Source organism: Hyperolius riggenbachi, chromosome 2 (assembly GCF_040937935.1).
Source record: "Hyperolius riggenbachi isolate aHypRig1 chromosome 2, aHypRig1.pri, whole genome shotgun sequence".
Classification (NCBI taxonomy): domain Eukaryota; kingdom Metazoa; phylum Chordata; class Amphibia; order Anura; family Hyperoliidae; genus Hyperolius; species Hyperolius riggenbachi.
In genome coordinates, this window is record NC_090647.1 from 137918816 (window position 1) to 137943679 (window position 24864).

General features: G+C 44.7%; 1 protein-coding gene across 5 annotated transcripts in view; it reads left to right on the plus strand.

The window, feature by feature from the left end:
• The window catches only part of MYO1A (myosin IA), a 159148-nt gene that overhangs the window by 62512 nt on the left and 71772 nt on the right, over positions 1–24864 (plus strand). For 4 of the 5 annotated variants that reach the window (XM_068267480.1, XM_068267483.1, XM_068267484.1 and 1 more), the window contains 4 exons: positions 6691–6785; positions 9911–10015; positions 17769–17815; positions 19379–19442. In XM_068267480.1, the coding sequence (XP_068123581.1) occupies positions 6691–6785; positions 9911–10015; positions 17769–17815; positions 19379–19442 (311 nt within the window). Of the gene's footprint in view, positions 1–6690; positions 6786–9910; positions 10016–17768; positions 17816–18489; positions 18570–19378; positions 19443–24864 lie in introns of those variants that run through there. The other variant, XM_068267485.1, reaches the window with a different exon arrangement.

Below are 24864 nucleotides of genomic sequence, written 5' to 3' on the forward strand. Positions count from 1 at the left end.
ATGACAGGCATCACACACACAATGACAGGCATCACGCATCACACATCACACACAATCACAGGCATTACACACACAATGACAGGCATCACACACACAATGACAGGCATCACACACACAATGACAGGCATCACACACACAATGACAGGCATTACACACACAATGACAGGCATCACACACAATGAAAGGCATTACACACACAATTACAGGCATCACACACACAATGACAGGCATCACACACACAATGACAGGCATCACACACAATCACAGGCATTACACACACGATGATAGGCATTACACACACAATGACAGGCATCACACACACAATGACAGGCATCACACACACAATGACAGGCATCACACACACAATGACAGGCATCACACATCACACACAATCACAGGCATTACACACACAATCACAGGCATTACACACACGATGACAGGCATCACACACACAATGACAGGCATCACACATCACACACAATCACAGGCATTACACACACAATCACAGGCATTACACACACAATGACAGGCATCACACACATAATGACAGGCATCACACATCACACACAATCACAGGCATTACACACACAATCACAGGCATTACACACACAATCACAGGCATTACACACACAATCACAGGCATTACACACACAATGACAGGCATCACACACACAATGACAGGCATCACACACACAATGACAGGCATCACACACACAATGACAGGCATCACACACACAATGACAGGCATCACGCATCACACATCACACACAATCACAGGCATTACACACACAATGACAGGCATCACACACACAATGACAGGCATCACACACACAATGACAGGCATCACACACAATCACAGGCATTACACACACAATCACAGGCATCACACACAATCACAGGCATTACACACACAATGACAGGCATTACACACACAATGACAGGCATCACACACACAATGACAGGCATCACACACACAATGACAGGCATCACACACACAATGACAGGCATCACGCATCACACATCACACACAATGACAGGCATCACACACACAATGACAGGCATCACACACAATCACAGGCATTACACACACAATGACAGGCATCACACACAATCACAGGCATTACACACACAATGACAGGCATCACACACACAATGACAGGCATCACACACAATCACAGGCATTACACACACAATGACAGGCATCACACACAATCACAGGCATTACACACACAATGACAGGCATCACACACACAATGACAGGCATCACACACACAATGACAGGCATCACACACAATCACAGGCATTACACACACAATGACAGGCATCACACACAATCACAGGCATTACACACACAATGACAGGCATTACACACACAATGACAGGCATCACACACACAATGACAGGCATCACACACACAATGACAGGCATCAAACACACAATGACAGGCATCACACACAATCACAGGCATTACACACACGATGACAGGCATCACACACACAATGACAGGCATCACACACACAATGACAGGCATCACACATCACACACAATGACAGGCATCACACACACAATGACAGGCATCACACACAATCACAGGCATTACACACACAATGACAGGCATCACACACAATCACAGGCATTACACACACAATGACAGGCATTACACACACAATGACAGGCATCACACACACAATGACAGGCATCACACACACAATGACAGGCATCACACACAATCACAGGCATTACACACACAATGACAGGCATCACACACAATCACAGGCATTACACACACAATGACAGGCATTACACACACAATGACAGGCATCACACACACAATGACAGGCATCACACACACAATGACAGGCATCACACACACAATGACAGGTATCACACACACAATGACAGGCATCACACACAATCACAGGCGTTACACACACAATGACAGGCATCACACACAATGACAGGCATTACACACACAATGACAGGCATCACACACAATCACAGGCATCACACACACACAATCACAGGCATTACAGACACACTACACATCTCAGGCTGTGTGTCTCACATGGCAGCGGCAGAGCGACACATTCTTCTTCCTGGCCTGGATCATGTTGCCTTGTGTCCGTCCAGCATGCGTGAGGGGGCGGGGAGAGGGTGCGAGGAAGCGTCCAAGCAGGAGTTGGAAAAGAAGCATGCCTCCAGGTCCTAGTGCCCGCTGCGCTCTGCAGGAACAGCCTGCTCCAGAAACCAATACTTTTTTTTCCTGTGCGTGCGCCCGCTCGTTAAAGCATACGGGCGGGCGGTGAGCCTCAGAACCACGGGCCCCCTGTCAGGTTTCTCCCCCTCCGGGCCCCACTGCGGCCGCATGCCTTGCAGGGCCGGTAGTTACGCGCCTGCGCAGTGCAGTCATTAACCCCTCCGGGTCCCCAAGTGCAGCCATTAATTTTTCAGGGTAGACTTATACTTGAGTCAATAAAGAATTCCAGCTTAGAAGGGTTGAATATTGGAATGGACTTATACACCAGGTCAACTTGTAGTCGAGAATATACGGTATTCAAACTGTCCTGAATTTTATAACAAAAAATAAAAATTAAACTTAGTAACTTTTTTTTGAATAAATGCAGGCAGAGCCTGCAGAAACACTTATATTTTCTCTAGTGTCCCTCCAACTTCAGGAAACCTTGATAAATTAGGTATAGCTGTGTTTTAGTGAACACTCCACCACCAATTGCATACAGCTGTATACGTAACCATGGGAATTCAACACATCTTTGATATTACATAGTCTCCATTCATTTAATGCAAATCCAGTATATTCAAGTAGGAAAGTAGACCTAATATCTGATTTCAGATTAGCGATCAAATGATGTCAGGGCCATTGTGCTCTGCTTTACACCACAGCATTGGGGATTAGGCCCTGAATACGGTATTACAGGTGTCACTTCTCTGCACTGTAGTAGCTGTCACACCGAGAGAGTAATAACTCACTTCTTGCTGGGGTGTAGGATGACTAGGACATGCTAGAAACAGCTGCCTGGCATCCTCTGGGTTTCTTCTTGGAATTGTTATCAGTAGTTGATATGTGATCTGAGTGGTACGAGAACAGATTTGGGTGGTGATAAGATCTCTCCCTTGGCAATGACTAATCTTCAATTGTCTTCAATTAGACCTCCTGCTGAGCTGAGGTTATTGATGGAGTGGCCTGCATTGCTTCTTATTCTCAGGGTATGAAATATGAGACAGAGTGCTCTGTCACCCTATGACTAATGCCGAAAGCCCATCTGTCATGAGAAACATGGACGCTGCTATCACTGACTTCCTTCTAGTAATGTTAGCTTTCCAGGCTAATAATCATTACACTTGTCTAAATCACTCACCTGGTACCAGGAAGTAAACCAGGCTTTCCTGGCCTGTATTCTTGCTGTACTAAGTTATATTTACTTTGGTAGAGAAGGCCAAGGCATCGGGAGCAGGTAAATGTGGTGCAGAAATGCTGGATTTCTGCTATGGCCTGTAATGGTACCCACTAATGGTACAATCTCGATTGTACAATCTTACCACTTCTATGTAATATGAGGGACTACCTAAAGTATTCATATGAATTATATTTACCCCAAATTACCCTGCTGCTGCATAAATTTGGTTTGATTGTGCAATCAAGATTGTATTATTAGTGGGCACCTTAACAGATAGGCTGAACCAGGTTATTGGTGTTAAGTGGACTAACTGAAGGCCTTCTTCATGCAAGCATTCAATCATCAATAACACACATCTGAGCTGCATTTTTTTAAAATTTGCATTTGTACAGCTCTGGATTGCTTACTTTTTTTTACAGTAACAAATAAAAGAGAGACAGAGAGAGAGAGAGAGAGAGAGTCCTTCCCTGAGTTGTAGTAGCCCCAGCAATAGCAGCCAGTAATGAGCACAGACAGACCTTCTGAGCATTGGGGTCCCCCTAAACTCTACTAACCAGCTTACTGTGCCTGTCAGCAGCTTTTGGGGGTGTCTAGCATGAGGTGCATCAAAGCCTTACCTACCTCACAAAATGCCATTCCCACTGCTCTTTGGATACCCTCTGGCCTGATGGGGTGCCAGTCAGGTAATGGAAGAATAAAAATTGACAGTATTATTTGATTAGTCTGATAATAATCAGATAATTATCCCTTAGGCTAATGTGTACAGGGATCTACCTGGGATCTCTAACACGTTTGTCAGTATCGACAGAGTTGTGACAATAAACCAAAGGGTTGTATTAAACTTTTGTTTCTTCCTCAAGTTGATAGAAGTCTATGAGTTTCTTCTCCTTCTTGATCTGCCACTTCTTAACATGTTGCAGAAGTCTTTTGTCACCTTGCTTGAAGAATCTTGTCAGCTCGCTTGAAGCTGGTGTTCTTTATGTGTTGGCTGGAGTCTCCTGTATGCTTACTGAAGAGACACTGCTTCCTGCATCCCTCCCGCTCTGGAGCTCAGCTGATGTAATCCTGTTATACTAGATGCGGCAGTTAAACGAAATCAGGATCAGAATGCCGCATTCGTGCAAACACCGGTAAAAGCCCGGTACAAACACTCCCATTTACTTGAATAATGAATCATGGAATTCATTATAATGAATCACATTTACTTTAAAATGACCAGTTTAATATAACATATTTATAAGAAAGCTGTAGGAGGAGAAATATGGGCAGTGCAGTGGCATAGTGGGCATCACAGTGGCGTAGTGTATGCACTATTTGCATGTAGCTTGTATGTTCTCCCCGTGTCTGTGTGTGTTTCCTCCAGGCACCCAGTTTCCTCACACATCCCCAAAACATACAGATAAGTTGCTTGGCTTCCCCTTAAATTGGCCCTAGACTATGATGGACACATTTCTATGGAAGGGATTAGCTTGTGAGCCCCTCTGAGGGACAGTTAATTGACAAGACAATATACTCTGTACAACAGGGTGGAAGATGTCAGCGCTATATAAATACAAAATAATTATAATAATAATATGGGGGCTGCCATGGCTGCTTTCTAGCTTTATTATGGTCTGGTCACACATCTGCAACAACATGCAGACAGTGTAGTCAAAATGCCAGACCTGTATCATCTCAGTTAGTAATTCATAAAGTATTAATATGACAGATGGACAGAAAATAGGATTTTCATAGAAGGAAATCTGCAATGGCAGCCTCCACATTCCTCTCCTTACAAGTTTCCTTTAAATCTACTAATGCCCATAATTGAGGTTTGCTAAAAAGTGCTGCTGTGAATGATTTTGCTTTGTAATTTAGTGAGACCTGTCTGGTGTCTGATATAACTGAAATGTGCTGAGGTCAGTCAGGATACAGCTACAGTTAACAGGGAGAATTCCAGTAAAAACTGATTGCATTTCCTTTCAGTATAGCTTGCCTTTACACTTTTCAGAAGTTTTGCTATAACAGCAGACCACATATTGTTCAAATATATTTTCCATTACATCTATCAGTAGGGCCTCATTCACACCTAAAATCGAAAACGCAAGTGTTTTGTGTTTTTTGCGCTTTTCCCCCCCTCCTGGGGCTCCACTGCGTGCTGCGTTTCTGGTAAAAGCGCTTTTCTAAGCGCTTTTCCAGAGCGGTTTTGTCATTCACTTCCTGACGCAAGTCAGGAAATGAACTCTTTGACCCAGAAAATAATAAATACAATGTATTTATTCTAAAAAACGCAAACGCAATCGCCACATAAAGCGGTTTTGTGAGCATTTAGCGCTCTTCCTATACCTTCCATTATAGCAAAAAAATCCCCAAAAATGGTACAGGCCCCGATTTGCTGAATCGTGCTGATATGAACCTTCTCATAGAGATTCATTGAACAAGCGTTTTGTGGGCGATTTTAAAAATCGCCTGCGCTTGAAAAAAGGCAGAGATTGCCCCTAGTGTGAACGAGCCCTAAGTGGTGACAAAATATAACATACATTCTGGTACGTTCCCCAAAACAGCTTTTTAAAATGAAACTAAAGTTTCTAAATCTATGGAAGTCTATGGGAGCCACAGTAAGTGTAAATGCCGGAGTGAGGTGCGACACGACACGCATGTGGGGACAGACGAGAATCCCAGTGACATATTTCCTGCCCAGTAGGGGGTATGTCACTGAATTGGGTGGGCCCATGCATATGACTCTGTTGTCACACCGTTTTGCAAATTAGAAATATATCAATCAGGGGCGTAACTATGCTTGATCGGCCCCCCTGCAGATGTGTCAATCAATCAAGGATTTGAATAAAGTTTGGCACTATATACTGTGTGTGTATATATATATATATACATATATATATATATATATATATATTTAAGTAGAAGTATATATAGATCTGTACATCAGTCTTTCAAGAGGGACGAATGAGGAAGACAAATAGACAGACGGATTTAGTTCCCAAAGAGTGACTATCTCCAAAAGAAAAGCGCAGTAGGGAGCTATGACTGATGGGCACACAGATGCACTGTGTGGCGATGTGTTCTGACAGTGCATTGAAGGCTATATAGAGTGTGTTGGATTTTACTAAAAGCACAAAAAGAGCAATATCAATATTTGCAACAAGCCATAACCGTTTCTGTATCCATCTTTGCAGCCTTCAGATTTAACGGTTTTTGTTTGCGTTTGAAAAAAGTTGTCCATCACTAATGCAATTGTTATGCTTCTAATGTTGCTTATTTTTTCTCTTATTTCTAGCTATGCAGTGGCTGATGATGCATACAAGTCCCTGCGTGACCGGGACAGGGATCAGTGTATCCTAATCACAGGGGAGAGTGGTGCTGGCAAAACTGGTAAATACATTTCCCTGGAGACCTTCATGAAACGATGCACTGCTGTCTACGTCTACACTGATGTACAATCGAAAAACATAATGGCCCACATGCAATTCACTTCTTCTCCTGAGTTTCCTCCTAGGTGATATTTTTACAACTTGTCATAAAATGTCTTTGAAGTCACCAGCATACAAGGAAAAACTCTAACAAATTTGATAGCACCTTTTCACCAACTTTTGGGTACATTTACAATTTTAAAATGCTGAAAATTTAGTTTACAGAGAAGATGAAAATTATCTCCTAGGAGATAACTCAGGTGAAAAAATGAACTATCAAAAGTATTGGCTAGTAGTATTAGTAGTAGTATTGGCTAGTAGTATTAGCAGTAGTATTGGCTGGTAGTAGTATTGGCTAGTAGTGGCTTAAAATATTTTTTTTAAATGGAAGGTTCAGGGACTATAAAAAAAAATCCAAATCCACTTACCTGGGGCTTCCTCCAGCCTGTGGCAGGCAGGAGGTGCCCTTGGCGCCGCTCCGCAGGCTCCCGGTGGTCTCCGGTGGTGCTCTTCTGCGCTCCAATCTGCGTCTCACTGGTGCGCGCTGACGTCATCGGACGTCCTCCGGGCTGTACTGCACAGGGTCAGTAGTTCTGAGCCTGCGCAGTACAGCCCGGAACACGTCCGATGACGGCAGCGCACACCAGTGAGACACAGATTGGAGCGCAGAAGAAGCCCGACCTGGCCGCCGGCCTGGCCAGATCGGGCGCGCCACCGGAGACCACCCGGAGCCACTTCCGGTTTGGCCGTCACCGGCCGACAGGCTGAGAACGCGGCTGATTATCCGCGTCCCCGGCCGCAATAGCATTATAGAGGGCGCTATTGCGGCCGGGGACGCGGTTAATCAGCCGCGTTCCCAGCCTGTCGGCCGGTGACGGCCAAACCGGAAGTGGCCGCCGGCGAGTCCAGGTGTATCGGAGGGACACGGCAAGGGCACCGTTCAGCCTCGGGTGAGTAGAAGTCATTTTTTTCCTCAGCCTTAAGTATCCCTTTAAAGAGGAGATGAAAATTATCTCCAAAGAGATAACTCAGGAGAAAAGGGGAATTGCATATGGGCTATTGGGGCATATTCAATTCACTTTTTCACCTGAGTTTTCTCCTATGAGATAATTTTTCCTGTTCGATTTAAAATAACTTTTCAGCACCTTTCAACTAAAAAAGTACCAAAGAGTAGGTGAAAAAGGACTATCAAAATTATTTTAAGAATTTTTTTTCTTTCTGGTGGCCTAAAAGGCATTTTATTGACAAGATTATAGGAGAAAACTTAGGAGAAAGGGTTAATTGCATATGGCAAAATGCTGTTTTCAGCATTTTGCCATTGTACCACAAAAGTACCACAATTGGTAGAACAATTACTAAAAAAATTATTGTGTGTATTTTCTTGTTTTCTGGGAGTTTAAAGGGCATTTTATTGACAAGATGTGAAAATATCAACTTGGAGAAAACTAAGGAGAAAAACTGAATTGCATATGGGCCATTGGCCTTTATTCAATTCACTTTTTCTACTACCGTAAGTTTTCTCCTATGAGATAGCCTTTTTTAGTATTTCCTTGCTTTCTGGTGGCTTAAAAGGCATTTATAATTATTATTATTATTATAAGGTGTGAAAATATCACTTAGGAGAAAACTTAGGAGAAAAAAAGTTAATTGAATACAGGCCCAATATGTCTGCAAAAGCATGGAAACATGCACTGGATAAAAAGGCAGATAATTTATGGTAGAATCTGTGAGACTCCATAGATAAGGAATTATTCAGATATCTGTCCCCCAGAGGCTTGGGATGAGTACAGACCATGATGATCCTATATTGTACTGCCCAAGGCCCAGTCATTGGTAGCCTTGGTTATGGTGTCATTCTGGATACAATGAGCTTATTTCTTAATGGAGTTTTATGTGTTGACTACTGTATATTCCTGTGCTTACAGGCATTCACTGCCGAGTGCCGACCAGAAGGATATCGCTTGAGCAGGGAACACACTTGTCTTTCAGGGCGGGTTTCCACTTGTAAATGATGCGAATGCGGCTACGTAGCCGCATCGCATCACTTCCGCCACCGGCCGCATCACTTCCGCATCTCCCGATGCGGAAGTCCATAGGGGAGATGGGACGCGGCTGCGGGTGGATGCGGCCATGCGATAGTCTGCAGCATGCTGCAGATTTTCGGATCGCTCCGCACCGCTCCGCACAACATGCACGCAGTGGAAACTCTTCCACTGGCGTGCATGTGTTTCAGGACACCTGCGGTGCGATGCGGCTATGTAGCCGCATCGCACCGCTCTGAGTGGAAACGGGCCCTCAGTTTTCTGCGCACTTTTTTTTCTGCATACTTTTCCTGCTCACCAAGTGTGTTTCTATTCAGAAAAAACTTGCACATTTTTTTTTACAGCGGCTAATGTAATTGATACAGAAAACTGACAAAATGTGCAGAATCATGATGCAGAATGTCAGTTTTTTTTTACTGCACGCGAAAAACACATTGGGCTCGATTCACAAAGCGGTGATAACTCAGTTATCACGCCTAAAAGACTTTAGGCGTGATAACCTTTGCACCAGCAAAGTTATCACCGCTTTGTGCTCTAACTCCCATAGGGCTTAATGGGCACTTCGCGCGAAGCACGGTGCGCTACGCGCGCAAAACGTTGCGCGCGGGAGTTCGCGCGAATTCCTTCAGATCACGCCTAAACTAAGTTTAGGCGTGATAAAGGGCTTTTCACAGGCGTGCAAAGTGTTTGCACCGCTTTGTGAATCAGGCCCATTGAGTGTGAACTAGCCCATTGATTAACATGAGTTCTCAGTTTTTCTGTGCAGAAAATGCGCACGAAAACAGTCAGGTGTGTTCCCTGCCTCACAGTACAATCCACCCCTAATCAGTGTGCCAGGCTGCAGGATTACAGCGGTTATGTGCAAGTTAGGGCCAGCAGTGCAGTGCTTATATTGAATTCTTCCACTATAGACAAAGGTAATTATGTTTCAGAATTGAAAAGCATCTGCTTCCATTACAAGTCTGGCTTTCAGACACTCATTGTTTTCCTCTGCTGCCATTTTCAACTGGACTAATGTGTTTTAATAATTATATTCCTTTTACAGAGGCCAGTAAACTGGTAATGTCATATGTGGCGGCTGTATGTGGAAAAGGAGAGGAAGTGAACAAAGTGAAAGAGCAGCTTCTGCAGTCTAACCCTGTGCTAGAGGGTAAGAGGTGTAATCCAGCTTGTACTACCATAATAGAGTGCAATATTTCTCAGTTAATGTATGTTATATATCTGTTTATGAGTTCTGCTTCTCTGATTTATTCCTTTTATGTCCTAAAGGGAACCTGAAGTGAGAGGTATATATGGAGGCTGCCATATTTATTTCCTTATAAACAATACCAGTTACCTGGCATCCTGCTGATCTCTTTTGGCTGCAGTAGTGCCTGAATTACACACCTGAAACAAGCAGCTCAGGGATGGTTTAAGCCCTCCTACATCAAATTCAGCCCCCAGGGCCCTCGAGCAGGCTGCTGTTTTCTCCCCCAATCTACCTTGCTCCCAATGGTCCCTGGGCAGTATTGTAACACACCTGTGCTGCCGTGCTGCTCTGTCTTTGCTCTCCCTTTTTATTCGCAGCGCTGGCTGCCTCTTCTTAGTGATCTGGCATAATGACCTGTTTGGAATCATGGAGAAGAAACAGCTAGTGCTGGGGATGAAGACTGGGAGCACAGATGGATCAGCGCAGCGGGATAGGTGAGTTACTACCAAAAACAGTGCAGGAGCCATGGGAAGTATTTTGGAGGGGGGGGACCTGGAGGAGGGGTCCAACAGCGTAAGGGGGGGGGGGGGACAGCACTCAGGGGTCCCTTTTTGCCTTAATAGAAGCACTGGCCCTGATACAGCTAATCTAGCCAGACTCTTTTCATAAATAGCTGATCTGCATGCTTGTTCAGGGTCTATGGCTAAAGGTATTAGAGGTGGAGGATTAGCAGGACAGTCAGGCAATTTGCATTGCTTTAAAGGAAATAAAATGGCAGCCTCCATATCCCTCTCCCTTTAGGCTACTTGCACACCAAGACGTTGCGTTAGGGCGTACATCAAAAAAGGGCGTCGGGAAAAAAGGGCGCGTGGTGTAAACGATAAGCAGTATTATCGTTTATAAAAATATTGTGTAGAATTTCGTTTACAAATAGTGTTTTAAGAATTTATAAATCATTAAATAATGTGTATGAGATCGGCAATTCTTAAAACGTTAATCTTCCCTGTTTCTAAACTGAAACTTATATTTACGTTTGTTAAAAACCCTCCCTGTACCTATCCCTAACCCCTAGACCCCCTGGTGGTGCCTAAACCTAAGACCCCCTTGGTGGTGCCTAAACCTAAGACCCCCCTGGTGGTGCCTAAACCTAAGACCCCCCTGTTAGTGCCTAAACCTAAGACCCCCCTGGTGGTGCCTAAACCTAAGACCCCCCTGGTGGTGCCTAAACCTAAGACCCCCCTGTTGGTGCCTAAACCTAAGACCCCCCAGTTGGTGCCTAAACCTAAGACCCCCGTGTTGGTGCCTAAACCTAAGACCTCCCTGGTGGTGCCTAAACCTAAGACCCCCCTGTTGGTGCCTAAACCTAAGACCCCCCTGTTGGTGCCTAAACCTAAGACCCCCTATGGATAATTATGTTTTACAAACATTAATAAATAAAAAATGTAAATAAAAAAATATAAATAATTTTTTTTCGGTGGATAATAATGTTTTAGAAATGCTTTAGAAATAGTGATTTAGTATCTTTATAAACGTTATTCGTCACGGGCTCATTTTGTAAAGTTAAATCATCACAAGTACAGTTATAAAACCTTAAAAATCTCTGGGCGCCGTTTGTAAAACGTTAATAATCTCCGGCGCCTTTTTTTCCCTGTTCGGCGCCCATTAAACGATATTTATAATGGGAGTGAATGGGGCGCCCTTTTTGTCCACTTGTCTCATGCGCCCAAATCTCCTGCTACTTGTTAGGTGCTACGTTAAGGTCGCATAACGTGCACCTAACGCAAGGCCTGGTGCTCTCCGATGTGGACGTCAGAGTGAGCCGCGTTGTGCAGCTCACTCTGGCGTCCGTGATGCATACTCTTGGACGCATGCGGCATCACGTGGTCCCGCCGGCCAATCGCCGTACAGAGCGGCTGCACCAGGAAGTAAACACTGCACGTCACAACTTGCAGTGAATATTAATTAGCCATGTGCCTGGCCGCTCTCCGCTCCTCCCCAACATGACTGAGCATGTGCAAACAGTCTAACGCGGCTTAAGCCGCTGTAACGCCGTAGCAATCTGCACTTTCAGAAGAACATGCAGAGTTACAGGTAACGCAACGTGGGCAGTGTGAACAGCCCACTTGTGTTACATTGCTGTACGTTGGGGGAGCGTTACAGGCTGCACTAACGTGCGCCTGTAACGTCCCTGTGTGTAAGCAGCCTTAAAGAGGCAATGTAGTGACAGTAGCATGGTAGTAAATTATTTAGGACACCCAGTGTTATGTTAAGTATCCTAGTTTTATCATCAGAAACACTTTCTATATCTATATATTTTAGTATATTGGTATGTAGCCCTGCCCCTCCCAGCCTAGGCCATTAAGCTATGCAGAATTCTCCTCCCAGAGCATTCTGGGAGACCGGATATCTTTTCTAATGGCTTTGGAACACTGAGTATACAAACATTCCACAAAGCTGCACCAGATGTCACCACTGGGAAGTTAAGAATTTAAATCAGGTTGAGTGGGTGAAGAAAGATTTTACAATAGGCAAAAACTGACTAAATAATTTGCATAGTAATACAGACAGTCTTCTACTTACAAACGACTTGAGTTACAAGTTTTAGAGATACAAACAACATTGTCTTCACATAAAAAAATATACTGTTTTCCTATTACATATTATTGTTGTAAAGGCCTTGTTCACATTACACGCGGTGCTGGTATTTGGCAATGCGTGCAGGAGGCAGACACGCACACACATCAGAAGTGCATAGACATCACTGTCTGATGCTCACACTGCATACGTTCCTTACCAGTGGGGAGCGCAAACGCATGCTGCACGAATTTTTTGGAAAAAGGTGCGGCTGACCCATTCACTACAGTGAATGGTATCAGCCACACAATGCATGGAAACGCAGATGGCGTGCGATCGTACGCGTTGCGATGATGTGAATGAGACCTAAGTGTAACAGTATTGTATAAACTGTTATAAATAGTCAAACATTTTCAAAGCACATTGAAAACAACCAAAAAACATAGTTATTGTATAGTATATGTCCAAATCTAGAGTTGGCCGAAAATAAATCATCTATCCATGTTTCACTATGTTCTACACAGGACTTAACTGACAACAAACATAGGCCTTAATTCACTAAGCTTAGCTCCTGTCTTTAATAACGTTTCTAGAGTTGTTACCATGGTGATAAGGCATGTAGTATTCAGGCAACATTTTACCTCAGGCAAACCTAAAGTTAACTCTTCTGTCTTTAAGTTAACTCTCCAATCCTTAAAATAACTCCAGAGTTAAAGACAGGCTGTTAATTAACTGCCTGTGAAAATAACTACAGAGGAAGTAAATTAACTACAGAGGAGGTAAATTAACTACAGAGGAGGTAACGTAAGGAATGAAGAGATAAGATAACTCTCTCACTGTGTGGAGGTAAGTTTTCTCTTGCCTTATTATCTCCAGCATAATCTTAGTCAATTGAGGCAATTGTCATCAATTTGTACCCTTTTTTTTACTCCTTTGTACTTGTTGCTCATCAAAAAATAAGTTTTGCTACAGTGGAAAATGGCATTTAAACAAGTTCAGGACAAAAATTGTGACATGTTATAGCTTACAACCATGAAAGAAGCAAGGAAATGCAAAGCTACTATTCACAAGGATAGACAAAAATAAAACCCACAGCTTCCGCCTTGTGTTTAGAAAAATAATGATGGGAAATCGGTCATGGTTTACTAATTGTTTTTCATCCTTTATTTATATAAAAATATGGGACATTACTTAGTACTGTACATGAAATAGGGAGTGTAGGAGTGTAGAGTACATATTAATAACAATCAGAAAGGTTCTGGACAGGATGAGAAGAGCACCCTGACCTAAAGAGCTTGCAGTCTAGGAGGTAGGAGAACATAAAGTGCAATAGAACAGGGAACTGTTTTGTTACTACATATTTATAAGAATGAAATTACTTTTAATTGGCAAAGAGTTTAATTTAGGCAAAAGGTTTAAAGAACATAATATACATGTGAATGAAGATGTTATAGGTAATGTTAGGTAATAAGCATTGGAGAGAGGCAAGGACAGGGATAGATGTAGGGCAGGGAGTGAAGGCATAGGCGAGAAGGGAGGTTAAGGGTAGGCGTAGGGCAGGGGATAAAGGCATGTGAAAGGGAGGAGAGGTTATAGATAGGTGTAGGGCAGGGGATAAAAGCATAGGCAAGAGGAGAGGTTAGGGATAGGTGTAGGGCAGGGGATAAAGACATAGGCGATGGGAGAGAGGTTAGGTATAGGTGTAGAGCAGGGGATAAAGGCATATGAGAGAGAGGAGAGGTTAGGGATAGGTGTAGGACAGGGGGTGAAGACATAGGAGAGGGGAGAGGTTTGGGATAGGTGTAGGGCAGGGGTTAAAGGCATAGGCAAGGGGAGAGGTTAGGGATAGGTGTAGGACAGGGGGTGAAGGCATAGGCAAGAGGAGAGGTTAGGGATAGGTGTAGGACAGGGGGTGAAGACATAGGAGAGGGTAGAGGTTTGGGATAGGTGTAGGGCAGGGGTTAAAGACATAGGCAAGGGGAGAGGTTAGGGATAGGTGTAGGACAGGGGGTGAAGGCATAGGCAAGAGGAGAGGTTAGGGATAGGTGTAGGACAGGGGGTGAAGACATAGGAGAGGGTAGAGGTTTGGGATAGGTGTAGAGCAGGGGATAAAGGCATAGGCGAGGGGAGAGGTTAGGTATAGATATAGGATGGGGGTGAAGGCATGGTAGAGAGGAGAGGTTAGGGATAGGTGTTGGACAGGAAGGCATAGGAGAGAGGAGAGGTTAGGGATAGGTGTAGGGCAGTGGATGAAGGCATAGGCGAAAAGAGAGGTTAGGGAGGGATAGGTGTAGGGCAAGGGATAAACGCATAGGCGAGGGGTGAGGTTAGGGATAGGTGTAGGACGGGGGAAGGAGAGGTTAGGTATAGGTGTAGGGCAGGGGACAAACGCATAGGCGAGGGGCGAGGTTAGGGATAGGTGTAGGACAGGGGAAGGAGAGGTTAGGTATAGGTGTAGGGCAGGGGACAAACGCATAGGCGAGGGGCGAGGCTAGGGATAGGTGTAGGACAGGGGATAAAGACATAGGCGAGGGGAGAGGTTAGGTATAGGTGTAGGGCAGGGGATAAAGGCATATGAGAGAGAGGAGAGGTTAGGAATAGGTGTAGGGTGTAAGACTATATGTTGGTTGCTATTGGCAACAGCACCACACACCTTTTGCTCCGGCACCAGCAACTCATCAGAGCTGCAACTCTGAAGAGAGGAGAGGTTAGGGATAGGTGAGATAAAGGGCATAGGCGTGAGGAGAGGTTAGGGATAGGTGTAGGGCAGAGGATAAAGGCATAGGCGAGAAGAGAGGTTAGGGATAGGTGTAGGACAGGAGATGAAGGTATATGAGTGAGAGGTGAGATTAGGGATAGGTGTAGGGCAGGAGATAAACACATAGATGAAAGGAGAGGTTAGGGATAGGTGTAGGGCAGTGGATGAAGGCATAGGCGAGAAGAGAAGCTAGGGATAGGTGCAGGGCAGGAGGTGAAGACATGGGAGAGAGGAGAGATTAGGGGTAGGCGTAGGGCAGAAATGAAGGCATAGGAGAGAGGAGAAGATAGGGATAGGTGTAGGGCAGTAGGTGAAAGCATTAGCTAGAGGAGGTGCTAGGGATAGGTATAGGACAGGGGGTGAAGGCATAGGCTAGAGGAGGTGCTATGGATAAGTATAGGACAGGGGGTGAAGCCATAGGAGAGAGGAGATGTTAGGGATAGGTGTAGGGCAGGAAGGCATAGGCGAGAGGTGAGGTTAGGGATACGTGTAGGACAGGGAGTGAAGGCATAGGAGAGAGGAGAAGTTAGGGATAGGTGTAGGGCAGGGCAGGGGCTAAAGGCATAGGGAAGAGGAAAGGTTAGGGATAGGTGGAGAGCAGTGGGTGGAGGCATATGAGAGAGGAGAAGTTAGGAATAGATGTTGGACAGTGTGTGAAGACATAGGCGAGAGGAGAGGTTAGGGATAGGTATAGGGCAGGGAAGGGGATAAAGGTTTAGGAAAGAGGAAAGGTTAGAGATAGGTGTAGGACAGGGGGTGAAGGCATAGGAGAGAGGAGAAGTTAAGGATAGGTGTACGGCAGGGGGTGAAGACATAGGAGAGAGGAGAGGTTAGGTGTAGGGCAGGAGGTGAAGGCATAGGAGAAGGGGAGGTTAGGGATAGGTGTGGGACAGTAGGTGAAGACATAGGAGAGAGGAGATGTTAGAGATAGGTATAGAGGGCAGGAGGTGAAGGCATAGGAGAGAGGAGAGGTTAGAGATAGGTGTAGGACAGGGGGTGAAGGCATAGGAGAGAGGAGAGATTAGGGATAGGTGTAGGACAGGGGTGAAGGCATAGACTTTCTAGCTCAGGTCAAATTAATCACACCTGAGGTGAGGAGAGTATGAAAGCTAACATATTGCTGAAACATTTTACAATTGTCATTTGCCTGATTGTTGTATAGATCTGTAGGCATCAGTCTTCTCTGAGTCCCAGAGCAGCCAAAAGCATGCAGCTAGGTGTGTCAGAGCAAGTCCAAAGTCCCGAGTCCCATGCTCCTTCTGTGTCAGCGTTTCACAATATATTAGAGGCAGATGATCAGCACAATGCCAGGAATGTAGCATTTTTATAAGGAAATAGGCAATGATACCTTCCAGATACATATCATTTTTGGTATACAGTATTTTAAGTGCAGCCATCTGCCAACCCTAAAGTAAAAAATTTTCACCGGATCATCCTCAATGCTGGGGCGCTGCTTTATATTTCAGGAATTATACTTTAATTACACCTTAATTACTGCTATCAGTTAAACTGACACCGTAAATATATATAGGCATGGTATATCTTTGCTAATTCAAAAACAAAATATCGGAATTACTATATGAGTGGGATGCACCAATAGCCTAAGTCATCAAGTTAGCCACAGTGAGTAGCCCTCCCAGTCACCAGAGCAGGATCATCTACAAGGCAACCTAGGCAAGTGCTTGGGGCCCATTGAGCGTCAGGGGGCCCAACTGCCTCTTTCCCTGACCCTCTTTCCATCTAAGATTATCAAAAGGACCATAAAATACTAGCTTGCCAATCCTAATCTTAATCAATCTTTGGTCACCACCATGAAGTGATTTGTCTATGTTTAAAGCCGCATCTACACGCGTAGATGCGGCCGCGATGCTCCTTATCAATCGAGCCGCTGATGCGGCTCGATTGATAAGATCCGATAGGACGGATCTTGCTTCCGCCGATTCCCTCCTCGCTCCCCGCTAGGGGACAATGGCAGGGAATCGAGCGGAAGATAAGTGGCGCGGCGCGGGGACGAGCGGGAATCGAGCGGGTATTGAGCGGGGACGCGGCGGGCACGCAGAAGAGGCGATCGGGCGACTAATCGAGCCGCCGGATCGCTGCAATGTCCCATCGTGTAGATGGGGCTTACAGCACAGCATCCAGGGTTAATTTAACTGCATTGTCTGCAAGTCAGAGTAGAGCTCTTCTTTAAAGCTGTGCTGTTGTTAATTAGAGGCTTAAAGTAATAAGAATGGGAAACCCTTGTTTGCTTGTAGAAACTGTCACATACTGTACATGCATTTTTTTATTTATGTGCTTGTATACTTGGTTGTTATTTCATAGTGTGACAGTAGAACAGAAATATGACACTTTATTTTATTTCTACCTTTTGTTTCTCTGCAGCTTTTGGAAATGCAAAGACTATCCGAAATGACAACTCTTCCAGATTTGTAAGTTGTTTTCCCTCAAAATATGTTTTTAGTGATGGTTTAGTTGTCATTGTGGTTTTCCATTAGCGTGTCATACCTGACTCCAGTACTGTCACTTTTTTTTCCCCTGCTTTGAATAGTCTAGTAAAGTTCTACAGAGTTATTACTGTTGTTCCTGTAGAATTTTCAACACTTCTTATGTGAGTGATAACAAAGGTTTTAACCTGAGTTCATACTGTCAGCAGAAAATAAAATATTGGTTCAGAAACAATGAAAAAAACCCTAGCCAATTATTCTACCTCTTCCCCGGGAGCATAACTACAAATCATCGGGCCCCCAGAAACACTTTGATGGGGCCCCTTTAAAGGACCACTATCGCGAAAACTGTAAAATGTAAAATACATGTAAACAAATACAAATAAGAAGTACATTTCTTCCAGAGTAAAATGAGCCATAAATCACTTTTCTGCTATGTTGCTGTCACTTACAGTAGGTAGTAGAAATCTGACAGCAGAAACAATAGGCTTTGGACTAGTCTATCTCCTTATGGGGGATTCTCAGCAAAGCTTCTATTCTTTATAAAGACACTCCCTGAAAACTATTTATACAAAGATCCTGGCCAGTCTCCCTGCTCGCTGCACAGTTTTTTGTCAGTTGGACAGACAAACTGCCATTCACTATATGCTTTTGAAACTAAACAAAACCCTGAGAATCTCCCATAAGGACATGGGCTAGTCCAAAACCTGTCAGTAATGTCAGATTTCTACCACCTACAGTAAGTGACAGCAACATAGGAGAAAAGTAATTTATGGTTCATTTTATTCGGAGGAAAAAAACATACTTCTTATTTGTATGTCTTTACATGTTTTTTAAATGCTACAATTTTTGACAATAATGTCCCTTTTATTTCACAACCCTTCTTTTGCCTGCTCTTGGTGACCCTCAGCCTGGGGGGGGGGGGGTTCCGGCTTACATCTCTTAAAACAAGTGTGGCCATCAGGATCTTCACACCTATAACAAGTGAAGCCACAAACACTCCTGATCTGAAGTATCAGAGGAAGGGAAGGTTAGTAGTTGCTCCCCCCCCCCCCCCCCCACACACACACGTTTGGGCCCCCCTGCTGCAGTTGCAGGGGCTGCTCTTCCCCCCTGCTTTTCCCTACCTCTACATCTGAGGCCAAGATAGTAATACATCACTAAAGCAGAGACACGCAATACAATTGAAAGATTTGATAAAAAGCGATAGGTTGTACAAAAAGTGTAAAGTTTCCCATTTGGAGTGGCTGATTTTCCTGATCAATTGTTATGAAAATTGTAGGATAGATTGTCCATTTCTTGATCTGTAGACTAAGGCAATTTTTCAGAGTTTTCAATCTTTTTTATAATTGGGATTTGGGAAAAATATGCGTGTGATACACTGGTCAGGTTTTTCAAATGTTATAATCAATCATAAAAAATAATTGTAATTCTTGAATTAAGGAAAGAAAAAAAACTGTACAGTGTGTGGCCACCTTTAGCTGTAATAAACCAATGAAGCTTTAAAGTGATGAAGACTGAAACATTGTGCTGCTTGTGCTTTTTCAGGGAAAGTACATGGATATTGAATTTGACTTCAAAGGAGATCCTGTGGGAGGTGTTATCAGCAACTGTAAGTATTATCTTAGGCTCCATTTGCATTAGGCTTCTGCATCCCCCTGTGTTAACTTTCCTTGCCACAATGGTCATGCAAGTCTATGGAGACTTGCACACGTAACACTATGCGATACGGTGTGCCGCTAGTATCTAAACCACCGCATTGCCAACACAAAGTCTGTAGCATGTTGCCGCATGATCCGTGACTACCGCATGGATAAGGCAGTAATGCAAGTCAATGTGCGATGCAGTAAAGGTAAACGCGACACGCATATGTGGACTGACGGGAATCACAGTGATGTACATCACTGAGTGAGGGGGAGGCGGGGCAACGTTATGCATATGACCCTGTTGCCACACAGTAGTGCAGGGTCATATGAAGGCTGGTTTCTGCAGTGCAGTGCTTGCATGTGTGGGCACCATATACCTACTATATGTAATCATTGTGATTCCTCTTCATAGCTGTCTCCATGGTGAGCAGCCTGGGAACAGCAGTCACGTGACAGCTCTTCTCAAAGCCGGGACGAGATCCTCCAGCACCCAAGGCTGAGACACCAAAGTGCGCCCCTCCATCCCTCCCACCCCAGCCGTCACACACTGATTGCTATTAGACTAAGAGGCTCCCCAGGACCCCCAACACCTTAATCTCTAGTTTTCTGGCTGAAGTCACTGCTAGGTATCCCCTTTTCTTATTTCTCTCTGCTTCAAACACAATAGGAGAATGATAGCTGCGTGAGTTGTGCGCCCCCTCCTACACTGCAGGCTGGAGCCTCTCTCGCCTCTGCCTCGGCCCGGCCCTAGCTCTGCTGATAGTCATACAGGTGTGAAGTTGCATTTTCATTTTTATAGCAGGAGTAGGAGGCAGGGGATGCATAAGGCATATACCCAATTATATTCTCACCTCCATCAGAACACAGTTTGAGAACTATAGAAGGCATGATAAAAACCTACTATGATCTTTCCTATCAACATGAAATGATGCGTATAATGGTTCCAGATGAAATTAATAATGTATATGACTATTACATTCAGCATGATTTGAATACAGAGTGATGGTACACCATTAGAGAATTAGTATAATGCTCTCTAAGCTCCACCTGAAAGGCCATACCTGTGTATTTTTAATCAGTGAACATTACAGTATTGTATTGTATAGTACTGGTATATTGTTTGGTATTATTGCATTTGTGTAGATGATTCTATATTATATGTATAGTATACATAATTCAGTGTGGTTTTTGTGGTGTCTAACCATAATCACTCCTCTGTCACATGGCAACATTAACTCCTTCACAACTGCTATAAGCTGATGGCCCTCAACTACATGCCTAACCTTAACCATTTCCATACTGATGTAGTTGGAATCTACTTCCTGCTGGTGGCCGGCAGCTTGGCGCTAACAGGATGTAGATTCCAACTATTCACAGTCGCGTACTAACACCATCCTCGACTTTCAGGCTGCTGTTTTGTCGCTGCACACGCTCGCTCTGCTGTCTCATTGGCGGCAGAGCTTCCGCAACTCGGCTAGGAGCCATGTGATGTGTATAAATGGCAGATGCGTATGCGGCAGGTGTATGAGTGGGGGCAGACCCCTGTATATTGAGGCTGTTCCATGTGTTTTTAATTGGTTTTAACTGTCTATATGGGAATGTTAGGTGTCTTTGGAGGTTATCCACAATAACCTTTAATATTTTTGTGACAATTGAGGCCTGAGTTAACTTTTTCCTTGCTCCTTTTAGCCAATCACAGTAATCACAAGGCATAACAGGGAAAGGACAGCTCTGGGCCATAAAGTGGACTCACACATAAAATATACCAGTACATACCTGGGACTTCCTACAGTCTCCTCCAGGCTTATTGCTCCCACGCCATTGTCCTCTGCCTTCTCGTTTGCCCGCAACTGGCCACGTTAAGTCATCCAGTCAGGGCCAGTCAGCGCAGGCGCAGTCCAGCCGAGCGCACTCCCCTGTCTTGCTCCCATGGCCGGGAGCGTTCTGTGCCTGCGCAATAATACTATGCAGGCACAGAATGCTTCCGGTGATGGGAACGAGACAAGGGAGAGTACGTTGCCAGGCTGCACATGCGCAGTTGGCCCCGGACTGGTGGACTTTCCCAAGCCAATTGCGAACAAACGAGGAGGGTGACGTGGGAGCAATTAGCCTGGAGAGGGCTGGAGGAAGGTACATGTATGTATATTTTATATATAAGTCCCAATCTAAGGTTTTCTTTAAGGGGCCAGAGATGTCCAGTCCCGACATCTCTATCAACTGTCTAACCCTTTTCCTGTCAACTAGCCTTTGACTTAGGCCCAACCCTAACTGTAATCTTTTAAAGGATGGCCAGAAATAATCTAACTTGATACTGTCATGTAACTCTAGCAAACTCATCAACATAAAAAGAAGGTGGAGTACTGCATGTGTTACACTTATTATTGGCACTAGCAAGGTTAGGCGTGTACTACCTTCATCAGATCAATAGGAATCAATATTAAAGCTAAGTCACAAGTACTGCAAGTAAACAGAGTATCACATACATTACTCCACCTCCACTGATGTTAGAAATGCAATAACATGGCTAGAATCTTACTTATGCTAAACACAACTCTGACACTCCTCCACATATATCTGTACTACTCACCTAAAAGCACAATTACAATAAAAAAATGTTTGTATGTAAATGGAACCAATGAAAATAGGTGCTGTGCTATGTAAACTACGTATTGCTGCTTGCATTACTGTCTATATAGCCAAACAGTGCAGGGGCCCTCTCTCCTCCTGAGCCCCATTGAAGCTGAATGGTCTGCTATAGGCATAGTTGATTGTTGTTGACCAAATATTGACCTTTCAGTTCTTTTAAAGTAAGCCTATAGTGGGAGAAAAATTGGAGCTGCCATTGCTCAAATTGCCAATTCACTTTTTCTCTGAAGTTTTCTCATAGAAGATAGCTTTTCATCTTCTGTTTAAAATAACTTTTCAGCATTTTGCAATGGAAAAGTACAAAAAGCAGGTGAAAATGTACTACCAATATTATTAGCATTTTCTTTCTTGCTGGTGGCTTAAAAGGCATTTTATTGATGAGGTGTGAAAATATCACCTAGGTGGAAAGTCAGGTGAAAAAAATGAATTGAATAAACAAGTCGAATTTAAAGAAAATTGTCTCTCGGGTGCATACTGAAAAAAAAATCACCTTTATTTATATTAAAGTTAACATGAATTTTAACTGCTTGCCGACCGAGTCATGCCGATGGGCGTGACCACGGCGGCAGCCCCAGGACCGCCTAATGCCTATTCATGGCAGTTTCTAGGCTAAAATGCACCCAGGGCAAGGGTGTAAAAATCCCCCCCCCCCCTCACGGAGCCAGGTATAGGTGCCCACAGTATAGGTTAGCCAGGTCTAGTTGCACTCAGTATAGGTCCCCACAGTATAGGTAGCCAGGAATAGGTACCCCAGTATAGGTAGCCAGCCATAGGTCCCTCCAGTATAGGTAGCCAGGCATAGGTGCCCCAGTATAGTTGCCCCCACTATAGGTTAGCGAGGTAGGTGCCTCTAGTATAGGTAGCCAGTATAGTTGCCCCCAGTATAGGTTAGATAGGCAGGCACCTCCGGTATAAATTAGATAGGTAGGTGCCCCCAGTACAGGTTAGCTAAGTGGGTGCCTCTAATATAGGTAGCCAGAATAGTTTCCCCCAGCATTGGTTAGATAGGTAGGTGCCCCCAGTATAGGTTAGTTAGGTAGGTGCCTCCAATATAGGTAGCCAGTATAGTTGCCACCAGTATGGGCTAGCTAGGTTGGTAGGTGCCCCCAATACAGGTTAGATAAGTAGGTGCCCCCAGTATAGGTTAGATAGGCAGCTGACCCCCCAATATAGGTTAGATTGGTAGCTGCCCCCCAGTATAGGTTAGATAGGCAGGCACCTCCGGTATAAATTAGATAGGTAGGTGCCCCCAGTACAGGTTAGCTAAGTGGGTGCCTCTAATATAGGTAGCCAGAATAGTTTCCCCCAGCATTGGTTAGATAGGTAGGTGCCCCCAGTATAGGTTAGTTAGGTAGGTGCCTCCAATATAGGTAGCCAGTATAGTTGCCACCAGTATGGGCTAGCTAGGTTGGTAGGTGCCCCCAATACAGGTTAGATAAGTAGATGCCCCCAGTATAGGTTAGATAGGCAGCTGACCCCCCAATATAGGTTAGATTGGTAGCTGCCCCCCAGTATAGGGTAAATAGGTAGCTGCCCCCCAGTTTAGGTTAGATAGGTAGCTGCCCCCAGTATAGGATAGGTTAGGTAGCTGCGCCGATCACTCACTTGCTGCCGGTGTCCTGCTCTGCATAGACGCATATACACACACTGCTTCCTGCTAAACAGGAAGCAGCATGTGCATACCCGGCTATGCAGAGAGGAGACCAGCGGCTAGTGAGTGATCAGCAATTGGAACCAGGGAGGTGAGTAGCTATTTACAGCGCTTCCCTGCGCATTACTCTGCATCTGAGGGGGAGCACGGAGGGTGGCCCTGGGAGAGGAAGGGAGGGAGAGGTCGGGTTGCCCTCCACGCGGCTGCGGCTCCCCCCTCCACTACAGCGTCCTCCTCCCAATAGTGCTCAGGGCAGTTGCACGGCTGCACGGCCCCTAGAAACGGGCCTGCTCGCAGTGCAGGAGATCACGCACAGGATGCGCGCGCATCTCCTGTTGGCGCTCTGGAGACTGTTAAACTGTGCAACCACCGTCTAATAACTGTGTACAGCGTTGAGATCTGCAGCAGTGCTGTACTGGGGACAGCCCCTGGGACACTAGACAGCGATCGGCTCTTATAGGCAGAAGCCTATGGTAGCTGATCACCAGGATTGGCTGGCTGGGGGGAGGAAGGGGTTTGGGAAAATAAATAGTTAAAAATAATAAAAAAAAATAAAGACATAAATATTAATAAAAAAAATAAATAAAAAATAAACACTAGGGAGGCGATCAGACCCACCAACAGTGAGCTCTGTTGGTGGGGAGAAAAAGGGAGGGGGGGGGGAATCACTTGTGTGCTGCGTTGTGCGGCCCTGCAGCTTGGCCTTAAAGCTGTAATGGCCTATTTTGTGAAAATTGGCCAGGTCTTTAGGGGGGTTTAAGCCTGTGGTTAAACCCCCACCAATCACATTCAAATTTTGCCAGCATATGTATATAATAACCCTAAATACCCTAAACCTATAATCCTAAACCCTAAAAGCAGGTGATCGCCATTGAACAGCTAAACGGATTCCAAGAGGCTGCAATCCTCTTGAAGTTGAAGCATATCACACAGGCCCATGTTCTCAAGATTCACAAATCCAGGAAAAAGATAGTGTGCACAAATGTAGTGGATATAGAGCAGTGGTCCTCAAACTAAGGCCCGCGGGCCGAATGTGGCCCCCTGAGGCTTTTTTACCGGCCCCACACACAAAATAGATTATAGATGCAGTC